Source organism: Babylonia areolata, chromosome 34 (assembly GCF_041734735.1).
Source record: "Babylonia areolata isolate BAREFJ2019XMU chromosome 34, ASM4173473v1, whole genome shotgun sequence".
NCBI lineage: Eukaryota > Metazoa > Mollusca > Gastropoda > Neogastropoda > Buccinidae > Babylonia > Babylonia areolata.
The window spans coordinates 14,999,889-15,020,340 of NC_134909.1; the positions used below are offsets into that span (position 1 = coordinate 14,999,889).

At 43.5% G+C, this 20,452-nt stretch overlaps 1 protein-coding gene across 1 annotated transcript in view; it reads right to left on the reverse strand.

Annotated features, from left to right (window-relative positions):
• Positions 1-20,452, reverse strand: part of LOC143277385 (uncharacterized) — a 140,427-nt gene that overhangs the window by 49,877 nt on the left and 70,098 nt on the right. Inside the window, exons 30-36 of the mRNA XM_076582167.1 lie at positions 19,508-19,663; positions 17,284-17,439; positions 13,778-13,945; positions 9,865-9,945; positions 6,829-6,942; positions 4,118-4,277; positions 3,234-3,370 (exon numbers count right to left, since the gene is read on the reverse strand). Coding sequence (XP_076438282.1) covers positions 3,234-3,370; positions 4,118-4,277; positions 6,829-6,942; positions 9,865-9,945; positions 13,778-13,945; positions 17,284-17,439; positions 19,508-19,663 — 972 coding nt within the window. The remainder of the gene's footprint in view (positions 1-3,233; positions 3,371-4,117; positions 4,278-6,828; positions 6,943-9,864; positions 9,946-13,777; positions 13,946-17,283; positions 17,440-19,507; positions 19,664-20,452) is intronic.

Here is a 20,452-nt window from a genome sequence, read left to right on the forward strand (position 1 = left end):
AGGAAAAATCAAGAAAATTGGTACAAACATTCTGAATTTGGTAGGGACACTCAGACTCTGAGCCACATCAGCAAAACGTACTTTTTATCCACAAAGCATACAAACACTTGATTCAGTCACGTTCTCTCTTGTTCGGACACACGATTCAGCTGATTGATCCACTCAGTGCTGTTTCGATGTAAACACGCATGCGATTAGCTAAGCATCATCACGTGAGACCAAGGCTAGTAGCGACTGCCCTGGCCTTGTGATCAATAGGTCTACAGCGTCTGGGTAATGTTACGACAGGAAAGCATGTGACCACGCTATGCGGTCGAAAATTAACTTGACGGAACGAAGGGCGCAATAGCCGAGTGGTTAAAGCGTTGGACTGTCAATCTCAGGGTCTCGGGTTCGAATCACGGTGACGGCGCCTGGTGGGTGAAGGGTGGAGATTTTTACGATCTCCCAGGTCAACATATGTGCAGACCTGCTAGTGCCTGAACCCCCTTTGTGTGTATATGCAAGCAGAAGATCAAATACGCACGTTAAAGATCCTGTAATCCATGTCAGCGTTTGGTGGGTTATGGAAACAAGAACATACCCAGCATGCACACCCCCGAAAACAGAGTATGGCTGCCTACATGGCGGGGTAAAAACGGTCATACACGTAAAAGCCCACTCGTGTGCATACGAGTGAATGCAGAAGAAGAAGAAGAAACTCGACGGAACAATTTCAAAGTTGACGTAACATTGGAACAAACTGTGATCGAGCATAACAATATACGGCAAAATCGTAACAGCTGGCATCTCTGAGCATAAGACACAATGACCCAAACAAAAACCAGGACCCAGACAGACAGACAGACAGAAAGAAAGAAGACACGATGGTGTCCATCCTTCGTTTCCTGTGTCATTCAATCAGGTTTCAGTCACGCACGCACATTCACACACACACACACACACACTTGCACAAACATGTAACATTTTATGTGTATAACAGTTTTCTTTATTTTCCCCACCATGTTGGCAGCCATACTGCACTTTATGGGGGTGTGCATGCTTGGTATGTGACTGTTTCCATAACCCACCAAACGCTGACATGGATTACAGGATCTTTAACATGCGTATTTGATCTTCTCTGTGCGTATACATATGAAGGGGGTTCAGGCACTGGCAGGTCTGCAAACATATTGACCTGGGAGATCGGAAAAATCTTCACCCTTTACCCCACCAGGTGCAATGGGAATCGAACTCAGGAAACTCAGGTGAGAATCCTGCGCTTTTACCATCTGACTACTGCACCCGTCAAACAGCAGTGATAACAGCTGATAAGCAGGCTCCTTGTGCTGTCAACATTCTGGTTATGGAATAGGTCATCAGACTTAGCTCTCTTGAACAGGAAGTTGCTGTCGTAGTACCAAAGTAAACACTGTCAGAATGGACGACGAACTGCATACACAATGGCTCAAAATCATTTCAGCAGTGCTTGTAAGTCCTTAGAAGCAGATAACTGGATGCATCAAAGTCAAAACCACTGACTGACGGGTCCGATTTGGTCAAAAAAAAACTTTCTTCTTCTTCTTCTTCTTCTTCTGCGTTCGTGGGCTGCAACTCCCATGTTCACTCGTATGCACACGAGTGGGCTTTTACGTGTATGACTGTTTTTACCCCGCCATGTAGGCAGCCATACTCCGTTTTCGGGGGTGTGCATGCTGGGTATGTTCTTGTTGCCATAACCCACCGAACGCTGACTTGGATTACAGGATCTTTAACGTGCGTATTTGATCTTCTGCTTGCATATACACACGAAGGGGGTTCAGGCACTAGAAGGTCTGCACATATGTTGACCTGGGAGATCGTAAAAATCTCCACCCTTTACCCACCAGGCGCCGTCACCGTGATTCGAACCCAGGACCCTGAGATTGACAGTCCAACGCTTTAACCACTCGGCTACTGCGCCTGCCAACCACTTTCAAATGAGGTGACGATTTGACTGAAAGTACTGCTGACTGAAAGCAAGCATTGTGGTCATTCTTCAACAACTTTCAGTCCAGCATCCAATGTTCGACACTCAGATGTCTAATAATAATAATAATCAATAATAATCAATTCTTGTACAGCATTCTATCCACACACAAAAAAAACTGCTGGAGGTCTTTTACAAAACACATAATGTCATTCATACATAACACATTACATCAATGCTTACATGCACACACCAAAAATGTACCCAGCAAACAGTTCTTGCAAACTCTCTCTCTCTCTCTCTCTCTCACACACACACACACACACACACACACACACCGATTTGGCACACACACACAAAAATCATTCAAAGGAGGTGACGATTTGACTTTAAAAAAAAGTATTGCAGAATTACAGCTAAGGCTGGCAAAATTTGTTCACAAACGTTTCTTTTCATAATATGCTCATGTGGATGCTTTATTGTGTCTTATAAACCTTAAGGTTTTATGACAACAAAATATTTCTTCTTCTTCCTTGTTCGTGGGCTGCAACTCCCACATTCACTCATATGTACACGAGTGGGCTTTTACGTGTATGACCGTTTTTACCCCCCGCAATGTAGGCAGCCGTACTCCGCTTCCGGAGGTTATGACAATAAAATATACTATTCTGTTCTATTCTGTTCCCACCTTTGTCAGTCTGACAGGACTCCCCCTCGTAGCCCTGTGACGATAAAATATTCTATTCTGTTCTATTCTCTTCCCACCTTTGTCAGTCTGACAGGACTCCCCCTCGTAGCCCTGTGATGATAAAATATTCTATTTTGTTCTATTCTCTTCCCACCTTTGTCAGTCTGACAGGATTCTATTCTGTTCTATTCTGCTCCCACCTTTGTCAGTCGACAGGACTCCCCCTCGTAGCCCTGTGACGATAAAATATTCTATTCTGTTCTATTCTCTTCCCACCTTTGTCAGTCTGACAGGATTCTATTCTGTTCTATTCTGCTCCCACCTTTGTCAGTCGACAGGACTCCCCCTCGTAGCCCTGTGACGATAAAATATTCTATTCTGTTCTATTCTCTTCCCACCTTTGTCAGTCTGACAGGATTCTATTCTGTTCTATTCTGCTCCCACCTTTGTCAGTCGACAGGACTCCCCCTCGTAGCCCTGTGACGATAAAACATTCTATTCTGTTCTATTCTCTTCCCACCTTTGTCAGTCTGACAGGACTCCCCCTCGTAGCCCTGTGACGATAAAATATTCTATTCTGTTCTATTCTCTTCCCACCTTTGTCAGTCTGACAGGACTCCCCCTCGTAGCCCTCAGCACAGTGACACTTGCGGCGGATACTGCCCAGGTTGTCGCAGATGGTGCCGTTCCCTCCACACGGGTCTTCCTGGCAGGGGTCTCTCAGCTGGGTGCAGCTGTAAACACCGTGTGGACCTATACTGTGTTGTGTTGTGCTGCGTTATGTTGAGTTGTGTTGCATTGCATGTTGTGCTGCATTGTGTTGTCTTGTGATGTATTGCGTTGTGTTGTCATTGCATTTTATTGTATTGCATTGCACTGCATTGTGTTGTAGTGTGTTGTTGTTTTGTATTGTATCTTATTGCGTTGTGTTGTCATTGCATTGTATTGTATTGTGTTGTGTTGAGATGTGTTGTATTGTGTTGCTGTGTTGTATTGTATCTTATTGTGTTGTGTTGTCATTGCATTGTATTGTATTGTATTGTGTTGAGATGTGTTGTATTGTGTTGTTGTTTTGTATTGTATCTTATTGTGTTGTGTTGTCATTGCATTGTATTGTATTGTATTGCATTGTGTTGAGATGTGTTGTATTGTGTTGCTGTGTTGTATTGTATCTTATTGCGTTGTGTTGTCATTGCATTGTATTGTATTGTATTGTGTTGAGATGTGTTGTATTGTGTTGCTGTGTTGTATTGTATCTTATTGTGTTGTGTTGTCATTGAATTGCAATGTACCGGGACCCTCAGACTAAAAGTCCAACGCTTTAACCACTCGACTACTGCGCCCGTCCTTCACATAAATGAATGACTGATACATAAGGTTGGTCATCAAGCTTCAGCACATATATTACTATCAACGACAACAAAACAAATAAATAAACAAACAAATAAAATAAAACAAAACACATAAAAAAAACCACTCACTCGCTGCCGGGCAGACCGAAGGTGTAGGTGTAGTTGGAGAAGGAGGGGCAGAGACAGATGTGGTTGCCAACACGGTCCTGACAGGAGCCAAAGTTGTGGCAGGGGCCAGCCGCACAATCGTCCTCCTCGTCAACCTCACAGTTCCGTCCTGACGTCATGGCTGTGTTTGTTTGTTTTTTGTTGTTTTTTTCCCCCCAAGTCACACACACAAAAAAAACATATAATCAAAAATCTCAAAAATATATAATAAGTCACAAAAAATACATATCAAAATCTTAAAAAATACAGAATCAGGTTTTTTCCATTAAAAAAAAAATACAGTGGAGAAATAATACATGGTAGAAACTACTTCCGAGGAGGATGTATATATAACACTAACAATCACTTTACAGTTAGCTATGTTTAATTCATTAATTGCAAGGGATTAAAAAAATTTGCACCTCCCACCCCACACACACATGCACACACATTTTGCATACCCCCCTTACCCCCACCTCCCACACAGAGCCTCACACACACACACACACACACTACCCATAAACAGTTATTCTGATAAACACTTTTAGAGAATAGGGTGTGTTAATAACAGTATTTCACACACACACACACACACACACACACACACACACACACACTACCCATAAACAGTTATTCTGATAAACACTTTTAGAGAATAGGGTGTGTTAATAACAGTATTTCACACACACACACACACACACACACACACACACACACACACACACACACACACACACACACACACACTACCCATAAACAGTTATTCTGATAAACACTTTTAGAGAATAGGGTGTGTCATTAACAGTATTTCACACACACACACACACACACACTACCCATGAACAGTTATTCTGATAAACACTTTTAGAGAATAGGGGGTGTTAATAACAGTATTTCACACACACACACACACACACACACACACACACACAATACCCATAAACAGTTATTCTGATAAACACTTTTAGAGAATAGGGTGTGTCATTAATATTTCACATGCACACACACACACACACACACACACACACACACACACACACACAAATACCCATAAACAGTTACTCTGATAAACACTTTTAGAGAATAGGGTGTGTCGATAACAGTATTTCCCACACGCGCACGCACACACACACACACACATTTTCGCTGGCTGTAGTTGCTGTTGTCGTGGATTTGGTAAAAGACGAGTCTTGAGTGGTTCATGTAATTTGTAACTGTTTCTTGCATGTAAAGCAACCTGAGCTCTTGGAAGGAAAGGGCGCTGTACAAATGTATATTACATAATAAAGTTATTATCATAAAGTTAAAGTGATGTGTTTTAGTGATATGTGTGTGTGTGCGTGTTGAAGTGATGTGTGCGTGTGTGTGTGCATTCATATGTGTGCAGTGGTGTGTGTGTGTGTGTATGTGTGTGTGTGTGTGTCTGTGTATGTCTCTGTGTGTGTACATGGAAAAGTGTTTGAGAGTTTGTTTGTGTCTGTTACAGTGTGTCTGTATGTGTTTTGCATGCATGTGTATGTGTGTGTGCATGTGCATGCATGTATGTGTGCATATATGTGTGCACATGTGTGCATGAATGCATGTGTGCACACAGATAGGACGCACGCATGTGTGTACTTTTGTGTTAGCATGTGCTGTTTAGCAGCAACTCTCTCTCTCTCTCTCAATCATGCATCTGTAAAATCATGTAATTTAGCCAAACCTAGCAAGACTGCTACCTTCAATAAAAAATTTTTAAAAAATATGGCAACAGTGTGTACTGGCCAAACGCTAACCCTTGGTGCAGACACACTCATAGCAGCTGTTCTTCTTGATGCTAATGTACTGACCACTCACCCACAATCAGTGCAGACACACTCATAGTCATCGTTATTGTTGATGCCAATGTACTGACCACTCACTCACCCTTGGTGCAGACACACTCATAATCGCTCATGTTCATGCCAAGGTACTGACCAAATACTCACCTTTGGTGCAGAGGCACTCATAATCGCTGTTCTTGTTGATGCCAATGTACTGACCAAACAATCACCCTTGGTGCAGGCACACTCATGGCCGCTGTTCTTAATGATCCCAGTGTACTGACCAAACACTCTCCCTTGGCGCAGACACACTTATAGTCGTCGTTCTTGTTGATGCCAATGTACTGACCGCTCACCTTTGGTGCACGCACACTCATAGTAGCTGTTCTTGATGATCCCAATATACTGACCAACTCACCCTTGGTGCAGATGCACTCATAGTCACAGTTCTTGATGATCTCAATGAACTGACCAAACACTCACCCTTGGTGCAGCCACATTCATGGTAGCTGTTACTTGTTGATGCCAATGTACTGACCAAAACCTCACCCTTGGTGCAGACACACTCATAGTAGCTATGTCAAAGTACTAACCAAACACTCACCCTTGGTGCAGACACACTCATAAGTCATTGTTCTTGTTGATGCCAGTGTAGTGACCAAACATTCACCCTTGGTGCAGACACACTCATAAGTCATTCTTGTTGATCCCAAGGTATTGACCAAACACTCACCCTTGGTGCAGACACACTCATAACTGTCATTCTTGTTGATGCCAAGGTACTGACCAAACACTCACCCTTGGTGCAGACACACTCATAGCAGTTGTTCTTGTTGATACCAATGTACTGACCAAATCTTGTTGATACCAATGTACTGACCAAACACTCACCCTTGGTGCAGACGCACTCGTAGTCGTTGTTCTTGTTGATGCAGAAGGCCCCGTTGTAGCAGGGGTTGGAGTCGCAGGGGCGGATGCGACTTTGACAGTTGCGACCAGTGAAGCCTGAAAAATACGACACGCCTCCTCCGGTCAGTTCAAACCACGCCCCATGGCCCAAAGAGGCAGCCCTAGCTGTGCTCACAGTCGAAGTAGTTATTAACAATACTTCTCCTCATTGGTGTAATAATAGACGGGCACATTAGCCGAGTGGTTCAAGCGTTGGACTTTCAATCTGAGGGACCCGGGTTCGAACCTCGGTGACAGCGCCTGGTGGGTAAAGGGTGGAGATTTTTCCGATCTCCCAGGTCAACATATGTACAGACCTGCTAGTACCTGAACCCCCTTTGTGTGTATACGCAAGCAAAAGATCAAATACGCACGTTAAAGATCCTGTAATCCATGTCAGGGTTTGGTGGGTTATGGAAACAAGTACATACCCAGCATGCACACCCCCGAAAGCGGAGTATGGCTGCCTACATGGCGGGGTAAAAACGGTCATACACGTAAAAGCCCACTCGTGTATGTACGAGTGAACGTGGGAGTTGCAGCCCATGAACGAAGAAGAAGAAGAGGGTGTAATAATAATAACAATAATAATAGGTGGTGCTTGTATGGCCTGAACTTCCCCATGTAATGGGCTCTAAGCGCCTCAGATGAAACAATGCATATACAGTCGTGCATAATAACATACCTCTTGCACATGAAAAAAAAAAAAAAAAACCACACATATGTGTATCTGAACACCAATACAACAAATTGCAGATATGAACAATCCCACACATATACACACACACAACAAAAAATGCCCCTCCCCCCCCTCCCCTCCCCACACACACAAACACCCACCCACCCCACAGATACACACTCTATGACGTTTTCAGGGTACAGTAGGGTGTGGGAAGGAGGAGGAAGAATGCAGACCATTAGCAATGCTTCATCACACCCAAAGGCCTGTTTGAACAATACAATACGACAGGCGCAATAGCCGAGTGGTTAAAGCGTTGGACTGTCAATCTGAGGGTCCCAGGTTCGAATCACGGTGACGGCGCCTGGTGGGTAAAGGCTGGAGATTTTTACGATCTCCCTGGTCAACATATGTGCAGACCTGCTAGTGCCTGAACCCCCTTCGTGTGTATATGCAAGCATAAGATCAAATACGCACGTTAAAGATCCTGAAATCCATGTCAGCGTTCGGTGGGTTATGGAAACAAGAACATACCCAGCATGCACACCCCCGAAAACGGAGTATGGCTGCCTACATGGCGGGGTAAAAACGGTCATACACGTAAAAGCCCACTCGTGTGCATACGAGTGAACGCAGAAGAAGAAGAACAATACAATACACAATACAATACACAAACTTTATTGTCTATACTCTGGTACAGAGATTTTCTTTTTGGCAGCAGCACATGTTTAACATAAGAAGAAAAACAACAAACAAATAAAATGAATAGAAAATAATAAAAAGATAAATTAAATGCCACCAAATGGAAATAGCTATATACAAATATATAGATTACTGAAATTTACGTGCCTCTCCATTTCAGTCAGCCAAACCGCATTGCTCATCTTCACACACACACACACACACACACACACACACACAACGCGCACACACACGCACACATACACTATTTCTCTTCCTCTCTCTCTCTCTCTCTCTCTCTCTCTCTTCACAAAATATGCAATTACAAAGATCATAGTTCATTTAAAAAACCGAGTATCACCAGAGTAAGACAAGAACAGGTGGGGTTTTCAAGTTTGTTTTTGAAACAGGACAGCATCGTTAAGTGACGGAGATCCAGAGGAAGAGAACTTCCAGACAAAAGGCGCTTGACACTGAAAGGAGGAGTTTGTATTATACTCCATGTTTGGTGTTACATATACTTACCATGTCAAACTGATGCAAAGTAGGCCTATTGGTTTGCTCTGCTTGGCCAAATTTCGCGCGGCTAACAGTGAAAAGACGGGCCCGCCCGCTCTCAGCCAATCAAACGTCTCTAAAAACTATAAGCGCTGAATCATTCCTTTGGCCAAGGCTCTCCACGCCATCTTGTCAGGTTTACGCTCTGTCTCGTCTTACGCTTTTTTCGGCTATTCAGCGTATCCTTTTGGCCTTATTTTGTTGCATGCGGCTTGTGTTTATTGTATTCTTACATTCTGTGTACTCGATTCGACTCGGCACCCTCGATTCGTTCGTTTTTTTCTGCCTCTAAAAAAAGGCCCTTTGGCCAAATGTCTTTGAAGAGGTGTTGGGGAACTCTGTTCACTACAAGGGCGGTTTAAACATGCATACGTTCATTCTTTTCAGCACACACTCATACAGTGAGTGTGGAGAACGGGGTGAGGGATCAGACATTTGGGGAGTTTCCTGGAAAAACATCAACGAAAAAACAACAGCCAATTTCAATGATAAAACTACCAACAGCGGTAATGATGATGAATAACATTCCCAAAGCAATATGCTCAAAATACAATCAGACAAATAAAAGCGTTTGCATTCTTTAACCTCTCTAGACATACAAAGCCTGATTTTGCATATGTGTGCGTCAGGTAAGTACTAAAGATTGTACGTAAGTACATACGAACATGTATACAATTGTATATATCTATATTTGTTTGTATGTTTGTGTGTGTGTGTGTGTAGGTGTGTGTGTTTCTGCATATATAGTTTGCAATGTGCAGTTCAGTGCATATATGTGTAATACTGATTTTTTTTTTCCTCTTTTTTATTTTTTAAAATTTTTTTGGGTTTGCACAAGCGAAACAGAGACAAAAACAGACCCTCCGAAGATAAAATAAGATTCCCAAAGCACGTACTGAGCACTATATATGCCCCCCCCCCCCAAAAAAAAAAAGATTTTAGACAGATATAGATATACATATATAGTAGTAAAGAGGTGCTAGTCAAAATAATGAAAAGGATAATGATAATAGAAACAATAACACAAATAATTTTTTTTTCTTTTAATTTTTAAGCCCAACCTGCAGGACAGAGGCACTTGTAGTCATGGTTGACAACGATACACGTTCCATTGTTGCACACGTTGTTACACACAATGGGAGCTGAAACACCAACCACACATAAATATCACAATAATGTTTCGCTCTCTATGTGTGTGTGCATGGAGGGGGAAAAACAACACACACACACACACGTGTATCACAGTAACGTTTTGCTGTCTGTGTGTGTGCATTAAGGGGAATTACATCACACACGTGTATCACAAAAATGGGTTCTGCTCTGTGTGTGCATTGAGGGCGGCCTATACCACACATGTGTGTCACAATAACGTTTTGCTCTGTGTATGCACTGAGGGGAGATAACCACACACACACACACGTGTATCACAATAATATTTTGCTCTGAGCGTGTAGGGAGAGGGGATTACACTATTTGTATTTGTTGTATTTGTATTTCTTTTCATCGCAACAGATTTCTCAGTGTGAAATTCGAGCTGCTCTCAAAAGAGAGAGCGCGTCGCTATACTACAGCACCACCCTTTTTTTTCCTTTTTTTTCCTGTGTGCAGTTTTATTTGTTTTTCCTACAGAAGTGGATTTTTCTACAGAATTTTGCCAGGAACAACCCTTTTGTTGCCATGGGTTCTTTTACATGCGCTAAGTGCATGCTGCACACGGGACATCAGTTTATCGTCTCATCCGAATCCGAATGACTTTCGTCCAGACCACCACTCAAGGTCTAGTGGAGGGGGAGAAAATATTGGTGGCTGAGCTGTGATTTGAACCAGTGTGCTCAGATTCTCTCGCGTCCTAGGCGGACACGTTACCTCTAGGCCATCACTCCACTCTATATCCACACACATGAATCACAATATCACAATAACATTTTGTTCTGTGTGTGCATGGAGGTGGTATAACCACACACATGTATCATAACAGCATTTCACTGTGCGTGTGCATGGAGCAGGTATAACCACACACATGTATCATAATAGCATTTCACTGTGTGTGTGCATGGAGCGGGTATAACCACACACATGTATCATAATAGAATTTCACTCTGTGTGTGCATGGAGCAGGTATAACCACACTCATGTATCATAATAGCATTTCACTGTCTGTGTGCATGGAGCAGGTATAACCACACACATGTATCATAATAGCATTTCACTCTGTGTGTGCATGGAGCAGGTATAACCACACACATGTATCATAATAGCATTTCACTGTGTGTGTGCATGGAGGGGGGAATATAACCACACACATGTATCAGAGTGGGTATAACCACACACATGTATCATAATAGCATTTCACTGTGTGTGTGCATGGAGGGGGTATAACCACACACATGTATCATAATAGCATTTCACTGTGTGTGTGCATGGAGCGGGTATAACCACACACACGTATCATAATAGCATTTCACTGTGTGTGTGCATGGAGCAGGTATAACCACACACATGTATCATAATAGCATTTCACTGTGTGTGTGCATGGAGGGGGGAATATAACCACACACATGTATCAGAGTGGGTATAACCACACACATGTATCATAATAGCATTTCACTCTGTGTGTGTATGGAGCAGGTATAACCACACACATGTATCATAATAGAATTTCACTATGTGTGTGCATGGAGCAGGTATAACCACACACATGTATCATAATAGGATTTCACTGTGTGTGTGCATGGAGCAGGTATAACCACACTCATGTATCATAATAGCATTTCACTGTCTGTGTGCATGGAGCAGGTATAACCACACACATGTATCATAATAGCATTTCACTCTGTGTGTGCATGGAGCAGGTATAACCACACACATGTATCATAATAGCATTTCACTGTGTGTGTGCATGGAGGGGGGAATATAACCACACACATGTATCAGAGTGGGTATAACCACACACATGTATCATAATAGCATTTCACTGTGTGTGTGCATGGAGGGGGTATAACCACACACATGTATCATAATAGCATTTCACTGTGTGTGTGCATGGAGCGGGTATAACCACACACACGTATCATAATAGCATTTCACTGTGTGTGTGCATGGAGCAGGTATAACCACACACATGTATCATAATAGCATTTCACTGTGTGTGTGCATGGAGGGGGGAATATAACCACACACATGTATCAGAGTGGGTATAACCACACACATGTATCATAATAGCATTTCACTCTGTGTGTGTATGGAGCAGGTATAACCACACACATGTATCATAATAGAATTTCACTATGTGTGTGCATGGAGCAGGTATAACCACACACATGTATCATAATAGGATTTCACTGTGTGTGTGCATGGAGCAGGTATAACCACACACATGTATCATAATAGAATTTCACTGTGTGTGTCCATGGAGCGGTTATAACCACACACATGTATCATAATAGCATTTCGATGTGTGTGTGCATGGAACAGGTATAACCACACACATGTATCATAATAGAATTTCACTCTGTGTGTGTATGGAGCAGGTATAACCACACACATGTATCATAATAGGATTTCACTGAGTGTGTGCATGGAGCGGGTATAGCCACACACAAAAGACTGCCACTGATTTTATACCTGTGAAGTTATTTAAAATCAAACTTTTATAAGTTTGTATGAAAGTTCGTCACGTGCTGTGTAACCTTGCAACATACACTGTCGCCATGTATTGTTTTCCTTCCGACCATTTTGGCCATTTTTCGAGATGCCCCCATGGGACTTGTTGGAATAAATCTCGACTTGACTTTGACAAAGGCCAAGGGCCTGAAACATCATACATCAACACAGATGCCAAAACTGTCAAGTGTTTTGTAGGAACAATCAGGAAATTTGCCAGGAACATTTTGAGTTTGGTAGGAACACTCAAGACTCCCAGCCACACCAGCAAACGTACATGTTATCTACAAGGCGTACAAACGCTTGGGCCTACCTGCTACACAGTGTAACTGCTACGATTAACCTGACTGGGTCCGCTCAGTGCTGTTTCAATGTAAACACGCACGCGATTAACGACGGCAATAACAATGATGTACACACCAGCCTCCACACACTGACTGAAGCTACAATACGCAGTCTCAACGACAACAACGACGATGACGATGATGTACGCACCAGTCTCCACACACTGACTGAAGCTACAATACGCAGTCTAACCAACAACAACGACAACAACGACGATGATGATGATGTACACACCAGTCTCCACACACTGACTGAAGCTACAATATGCAGTCTCAACAACAACGACAACAACGATGATGACGATAATGTACACACCAGCCTCCACACACTGACTGAAGCTACATTACGCAGTCTCCACAACAACGACGACGACAACAACAACGACAACGATGTACACACCAGCCTTCACACACTGACCGAAGCCACAATATGCAGTCTCAACAACAACAACGACGACGACAATGACGATGATGTACGCACCAGCCTCCACACACTGACTGAAGCTACAATACGCAGTCTCAACAACAACAACGATGATGATGTACACACCAGCCTCCACACACTGACTGAAGCTACAATACGCAGTCTAACCAACAACAAGAACCACAACAACAACGACGATGATGATGATGTACACACCAGCCTCCACACACTGACCGAAGCTACAATATGCAGTCTCAACAACAACAACGACGACAATAATGACGATGACGTTCGCACCAGCCTCCACACACTGACTGAATCTACAATACGCAGTCTCAACAATAACAACAACGATGATGATGTACGCACCAGCCTCTACACACTGACTGAAACTACAATACGCAGTCTAACCAACAACAAGAACCACAACAACAACGACGATGACGATGATGTACACACCAGTCTCCACACACTGACTGAAGCTACAATACGCAGTCTAACCAACAACAACGACAACAACGATGATGACGATGATGTACGCACCAGCCTCCACACACTGACTGGAGCTGGTGGAGTTGCGGGACAGGGTAGTGCGGTCACTGGTGCACTCGGTGCAGTTGCTGGTGCCCTTCTGCGACTGGAAGAACCCCAGGGGGCATGGCGTGCAGGGGCTCAGCCCGTCAAAGGAGAACGTGCCCGCCTCGCAGGGACCTGCCCATGCGCACACACACACACACACATGCACACACACGCGCGCGCACACACACACACACACACATGCGTACACACACACGCACGCACGCACGCACACCCACACACACGCACGCACACACACACATGGTAGAGCACGTTTTAACCCACTGTTTAGTAATGAATCCTTTTTTGCCTCCAGAAATTACGGAACACGTGTTACCAGTTTCAAATGTTAACATTTTTTGGAAAAAGTTATATATTTCAAACTGTTCTTTATTAAAGTTAGCTAGCTATGTGTTAAATAGTCCAGTTGGTTGTTTATTGTAGGTCCCCACATGAACCTCTTTTCAAATAATAATCTACAGAAGTAGTGCATACAATATTTGATTAGTGATTTTTTTTTTTTTTTTTGTCCTAATCCCGCTTCCCCCGTCCCGCCTCTCACACACACCCTTCCAATATTATGTTTTTTCTTTCTCCAATCACTGACACTCACCCTCTCCATTTTAGATTTTGTACTCTATCTTTTCCACATTCTGTTCTTTCTCTCTCTCTCTCTCTGTCTCTCTCTCTCTTCCTTTCTTAATCCCCTCCCCCCACCCCCACCCCTCCACCTCAACCGCCCCCCCCCACTTTTCATTCGAATATACAGAAATGTCAATTTCTAATTAATAATAACAATCATCATTATGATAGAAATGATATTAATCCAAATGATAATAATAATAATACTGTCATTTATTTTCAGTCTAATATCATGGTCTTAGGTGAACAGACTATAAATGAATAAAGGAAATCCACACAAGAAATGCACTCTGACAGGTACACAGATATATGTGCATGCACTCAAGGCCTAACGATGGGCAATGCTGCTGTCAGGTATCATCTTCTTCATCTTCTTCTGCGTTCACTCGTATGCACACGAGTGGGCTTTTACGTGTATGACCATTTAGTGGGCTTTTACGTGTATGACCGTATACACACAAAGGGGGTTCAGGCACTAGCAGGTCTGCACATATGTTGACCTGGGAGATCGTAAAAATCTCCACCCTTCAACCCACCAGGCGCCGTCACCGTGATTTGAACCCAGGACCCTCAGATTGACAGTCCAACGCTTTAACCACTCGGCTATTGCGCCTGTCAACTGTCAGGCATCAACCTGGTAGATGTGGTGTAGCGTGTATGGATTTGTCCAAACACAGTGACGCCTCCTTGAGCTACTGAAACTGAAATTGAAACTGAAAACGGTCTCAAATCAAATCAGATGAAAAGAGGAGGACAAAAAAAAAAATTTTTTTTTTTTTTTTTTAATGTCCTGTCACACCAACTGATGATTGTACACATTTTGTTAAAAGTGTTTACTTTTTCGTTTGTATTTGTATTTCTCTTTTTATCACAACAGATTTCTCTGTGTGAAAATCGGGCTGCTCTCCCCAGGGAGAGCGTGTCGCAACACAACAGCGCTACCCTTTCTTCTTCTTTTTTTTGTATTTTTTCCTGTGTGCAGTTTTATTTGTTTTCCCTATTGAAGTGTATTTTTCTACAGAATTTTGCCAGGAACAACCCTTTTGTTGCCATAGGTTCTTTTACGTGCGCCAAGTGCATGCCGCACATGGGACCTCAGTTTATTGTCTCATCCGAATGACTAGCGTCCAGACCACCACTCAAGGTGTAGTGGAGGGGGAGAAAATATTGGCGGCTGAGCCGTGATTTGAACCAGCGCACTCAGATTCTCTCGTTTCCTAGGCGGACGTGTTGCCTCTAGGCCATCACTCCACATATTGTTTGAATGTTATATTTCTTCTTCTTCTTCTTCTGCGTTCATGGGCTGCAACTCCCACGTTCACTCGTATGCACACGAGTGGGCTTTTACGTGTATGACCATTTTTACCCCGCCATTTAGGCAGCCATACTCCGTTTTCAGGGGTGTGCATGCTGGGTATGTTCTCGTTTCTATAACCCACCGAACGCTGACATGGATTACAGGATCTTTAACATGCGTATTTTATCTTCTGCTTGCATATACACACAAAGGGGGTTCAGGCACTAAGCAGGTCTGCACATATGTTGACCTGGGAGATCGTAAAAATCTCCACCCTTCACCCACCAGGCGCCGTCACCGTGATTCGAACCCAGGACCCTCAGATTGACAGTCCAACGCTTTAACCACTCGGCTATTGCGCCTGTCGAATGTTATATTTCAAAAGGTAGGAGAGGGGGAGGGGCGTGAGTTGGGGGAAACCAGGATACAAGGAGGGTGCAGTCATCAATCAGATCAAATCAAATCCCCCGAAAGCGGAGTATGGCTGCCTACATGGCTGGGGTAAAAACGGTCATACACGTAAAAGCCCACTCGTGTATATACGAGTGAACGTGGGAGTTGCAGCCCACGAACGCAGAAGAAGATCAAATCAAAGGTGAAGAAAACAAAGTTATGAAGAACTCTGTCATTTCATTGGAGCCACACACACACACACACACACACACATACACACACTCTTTGACTGTCACATATGTGGAAACACATTAAATGAAAGTTCAACTACATATGCAATATACATATGCATATACACATGTTCAAATACACACACACACACACTTACACACACACACACACACACACACACTCACAACATACAAACACACCAGACACATACTACAAATACACAGAAGGAAACACAGACAACTCAAAGTTCTACTACTACACCACACACACAGACGCACAAACACACACACGCAGACACACAAACACACACACTTACACAAACACACATACACTCACTCACAACACACATACACAAAGGGAAAACAGACAACTCCAAGTTCTACTACTACTACACATACACACATGCAGACACACATACACAAAACAAACACACACACACACACACACACAACAAACTCCCTCCACCCTCCACAGACACCCACCCACCCCCCCACCCATCCCACCCCCTCACATACACACAAACATTCACACACACGCCCCACCACCCCACCGCCCCCAACCCCCTCAGGCCCTACCCTGCTACCCACTACCCCAACCAACCCACACACACACACACACACACACACACACACACACACACACACACACACACACACAAAGGATATTCAAAATTCGAATAACACAGGACATATTCCCAGTCAGGTGATGCTAACAGATGATGAATATATACAAACAAGATTGGGAAAATTTGTCTATGAATGCTGCTGCAATTTACTGCATTAACTGATTGATTAATTGTGTGTTTTTTCATTCGTTCATTCATTTACCATTGCACTTGTGTCTTATAAACCTTACGGTTTCATGACAATAAAATCTATTCTATTCTATTCTATTCACACAGACGACTCACTCCTGCAGCTGGCCGGGTAGCCCTGAGCGTCCCCCCTGGTGAAGAGCCCCGCGGGGCAGGGGGCGCAGTAAGTTCGGTTCAGGGAGTAGGTGTGCTCCGGGCACGGAGAGCAGGGCGCCTCCCCTGTCGGAGACACGTAGCCATACGGGCAGTGCACTGCAACAGGGATCACTTTCACTGCTACAGACCACAGCTACCGCAGTTTTAACATCATCAGTGGGATCACTTTCGCTGCTACAGGACCACAGCCACCGCAGTTTTAACATCATCAGTGGGATCACTTTCGCTGCTACAGGACCACAGCCACCGCAGTTTTAACATCATCAGTGGGATCACTTTCACTGCTACAGGACCACAGCCACCGCAGTTTTAACATCATCAGTGGGATCACTTTCACTGCTACAGGCCACAGCTACCGCAGTTTTAACATCATCAGTGGGATCACTTTCACTGCCACAGGCCACAGCTACCGCAGTTTTAACATCATCAGTGGGATCACTTTCACTGCAACACACCACAGCCATCACAGTTTTAACATCATCAGTGGGATCACTTTCACTGCCACAGGCCACAGCTACCGCAGTTTTAACATCATCAGTGGGATCACTTTCACTGCAACACACCACAGCCATCACAGTTTTAACATCATCAGTGGGATCACTTTCACTGCAACACGCCACAGCCATCACAGTTATCATCAGTGGAGACACTGTCCAACAACGATAACAACAAGAACAGCAACAACAACGACAACAACAGCAACAATTACAACAATAGCAACAACCACAACAACAACAACAAATAAACAACAGCAGCAGCAAGGCAGCCAGTCACTCACAGTAGCATTCATCACAACAACAACAACAACAACGGGACCACCACCACCAACACCAACAACAATCACAACGACAACAACAACAACAACACTGACAAGCAGTGACAGCAGCAGCAGCAGAGAGGCAGGGAGTCACTCACAGTAGCAGTCATCACACCGACACCAAGAACAACAAGAACGACACCAAGAACAATAATGACAACAACGACACCAAGAACAATAACAACAATGACATCGAGAACAACAACGATAACAATGACACCAAGAACAACAACAACGACATCAAGAACAACAACAACGACACCAAGAGCAACGACAACAATGACACCGAGAACAACAACAAAACCAAAAACAACAACAATAACGACACCAAGAAAAACAACAATAACAACAACACCAAGAAGAACGACACCAACAACAACAACAACATCAAGAACAATGACTTTAACAACAACAACACCACCACCAACAGCCACAACAACAACGACACAACAACACCAAGTACAGCAACAACGACACCAAGAACAACAACAACACCAAGTACAACAACAACGACACCAAGTACAACAACAACGACACCAAGGACAACAACAACAGCGCCACAAACAACAACAAACAAACAACAACAACAGCAGACATGTTGTAGCCAAGCCAGTCACCCACAGTAGCAGTCATCACAATGAAAATGATAACAACAACAATAACAACAACAACAACGACACCAAGCCAGTCACCCACAGTAGCAGACATCACAACGACAATGATAACAACAACAACAACAACAGCCGACATGCAGTAGCCAAGCCAGTCACCCACGGTAGCAGTCATCACAACAACAATGACAACAACAACAACGACAACAACGATAAGCAGCAACAACAGCCGACATGCAGTAGCCAAGCCAGTCACCCACAGTAGCAGTCATCACAACGACAATGATAACAACAACAACAACAACAACAACGATAAGCAGCAACAACAGCCGACATGCAGTAGCCAAGCCAGTCACCCACAGTAGCAGTCATCACAACAACAATGACAACAACAACAACAACAACAACGATAAGCAGCAACAACAGTCGACATGCAGTAGCCAAGCCAGTCACCCACAGTAGCAGTCATCACAACGACAATGACAACAACAACAACAACAACAACGATAAGCAGCAACAACAGCCGACATGCAGTAGCCAAGCCAGTCACCCACAGTAGCAGTCATCACAACAACAATAACAACAACAACAACAACAATAAGCAGCAACAACAGCCAACATGTAGTAGCCAAGCCAGTCAACCACAGTAGCAGTCATCACAACAACAATGATAACAACAACAACAATGAGAAGCAGCAACAACAGCCGACATGCAGTAGCCAAGCCAGTCACCCACGGTAGCAGTCATCGACGTTGCGAGCGGCCAGCTGCTGTGAGCGGGTGCCAGGGGGACAGAACTGACAGGACCCCGTGGGCTGGTCGTAGTACGACCCCACACTGCAGGCCGTGCACTGTGACCCCACCGCGCTGGTGTAGCCTGCCGCGCACGACACTGAAACACACGGCAGCAACGATGATGACGATGATGATGATGATGTTGATGACAGATTCAGAATCAGAATCACTAGTAGCTTTTTCACATCAAATCAAATCAAATCAAATCTTGGTGCTTAGTATCAGTATCAGTATCAGTAGCTCAAGGAGGCGTCACTGCGTTCGGACAAATCCATATACGCTACACCACATCTGCCAAGCAGATGCCTGACCAGCAGCGTAATCCAACGCGCTTAGTCAGGCCTTGAGAAAAAAAAAAGGTGAATAAATAATAGATAAGCTTACATAAATAAATAAATAAATAGATAATAATTATAATATAAAAAAAGGTAGTAGTAATGACAATAATAATAAAATAATAAATTAAATAAATAAATAAGACAACAATGATGATAAATAAGCAAATAAATGTAAAACATGAAGACACACATTCACACATACACCCACACATGCATAACAGATATGCACCAAACATGCAGTTTCACGGTGCTTAGAGCCTCACCAACTACTAAGGCCATCTTTTTCACATCAAAAATCAATATTCAGATGCTGAAGCATACAGCAGCAACAACAACGATGATGACAGATTCTGAATCAGAATCACTAGTAGTTTTTTCACATCCAATCAAATCAAATCAAATCATGGTGCTTAAAGCCTCGCCAACCACTAAGGCCATCTTTTTCACATCAAAAATCAATATCCAGACACTGAAGCATACAGCAGCAACGATGACAATGACGACAGATTCTGAATCAGAATAACCAGTAGCTTTTTCACATCAAATCA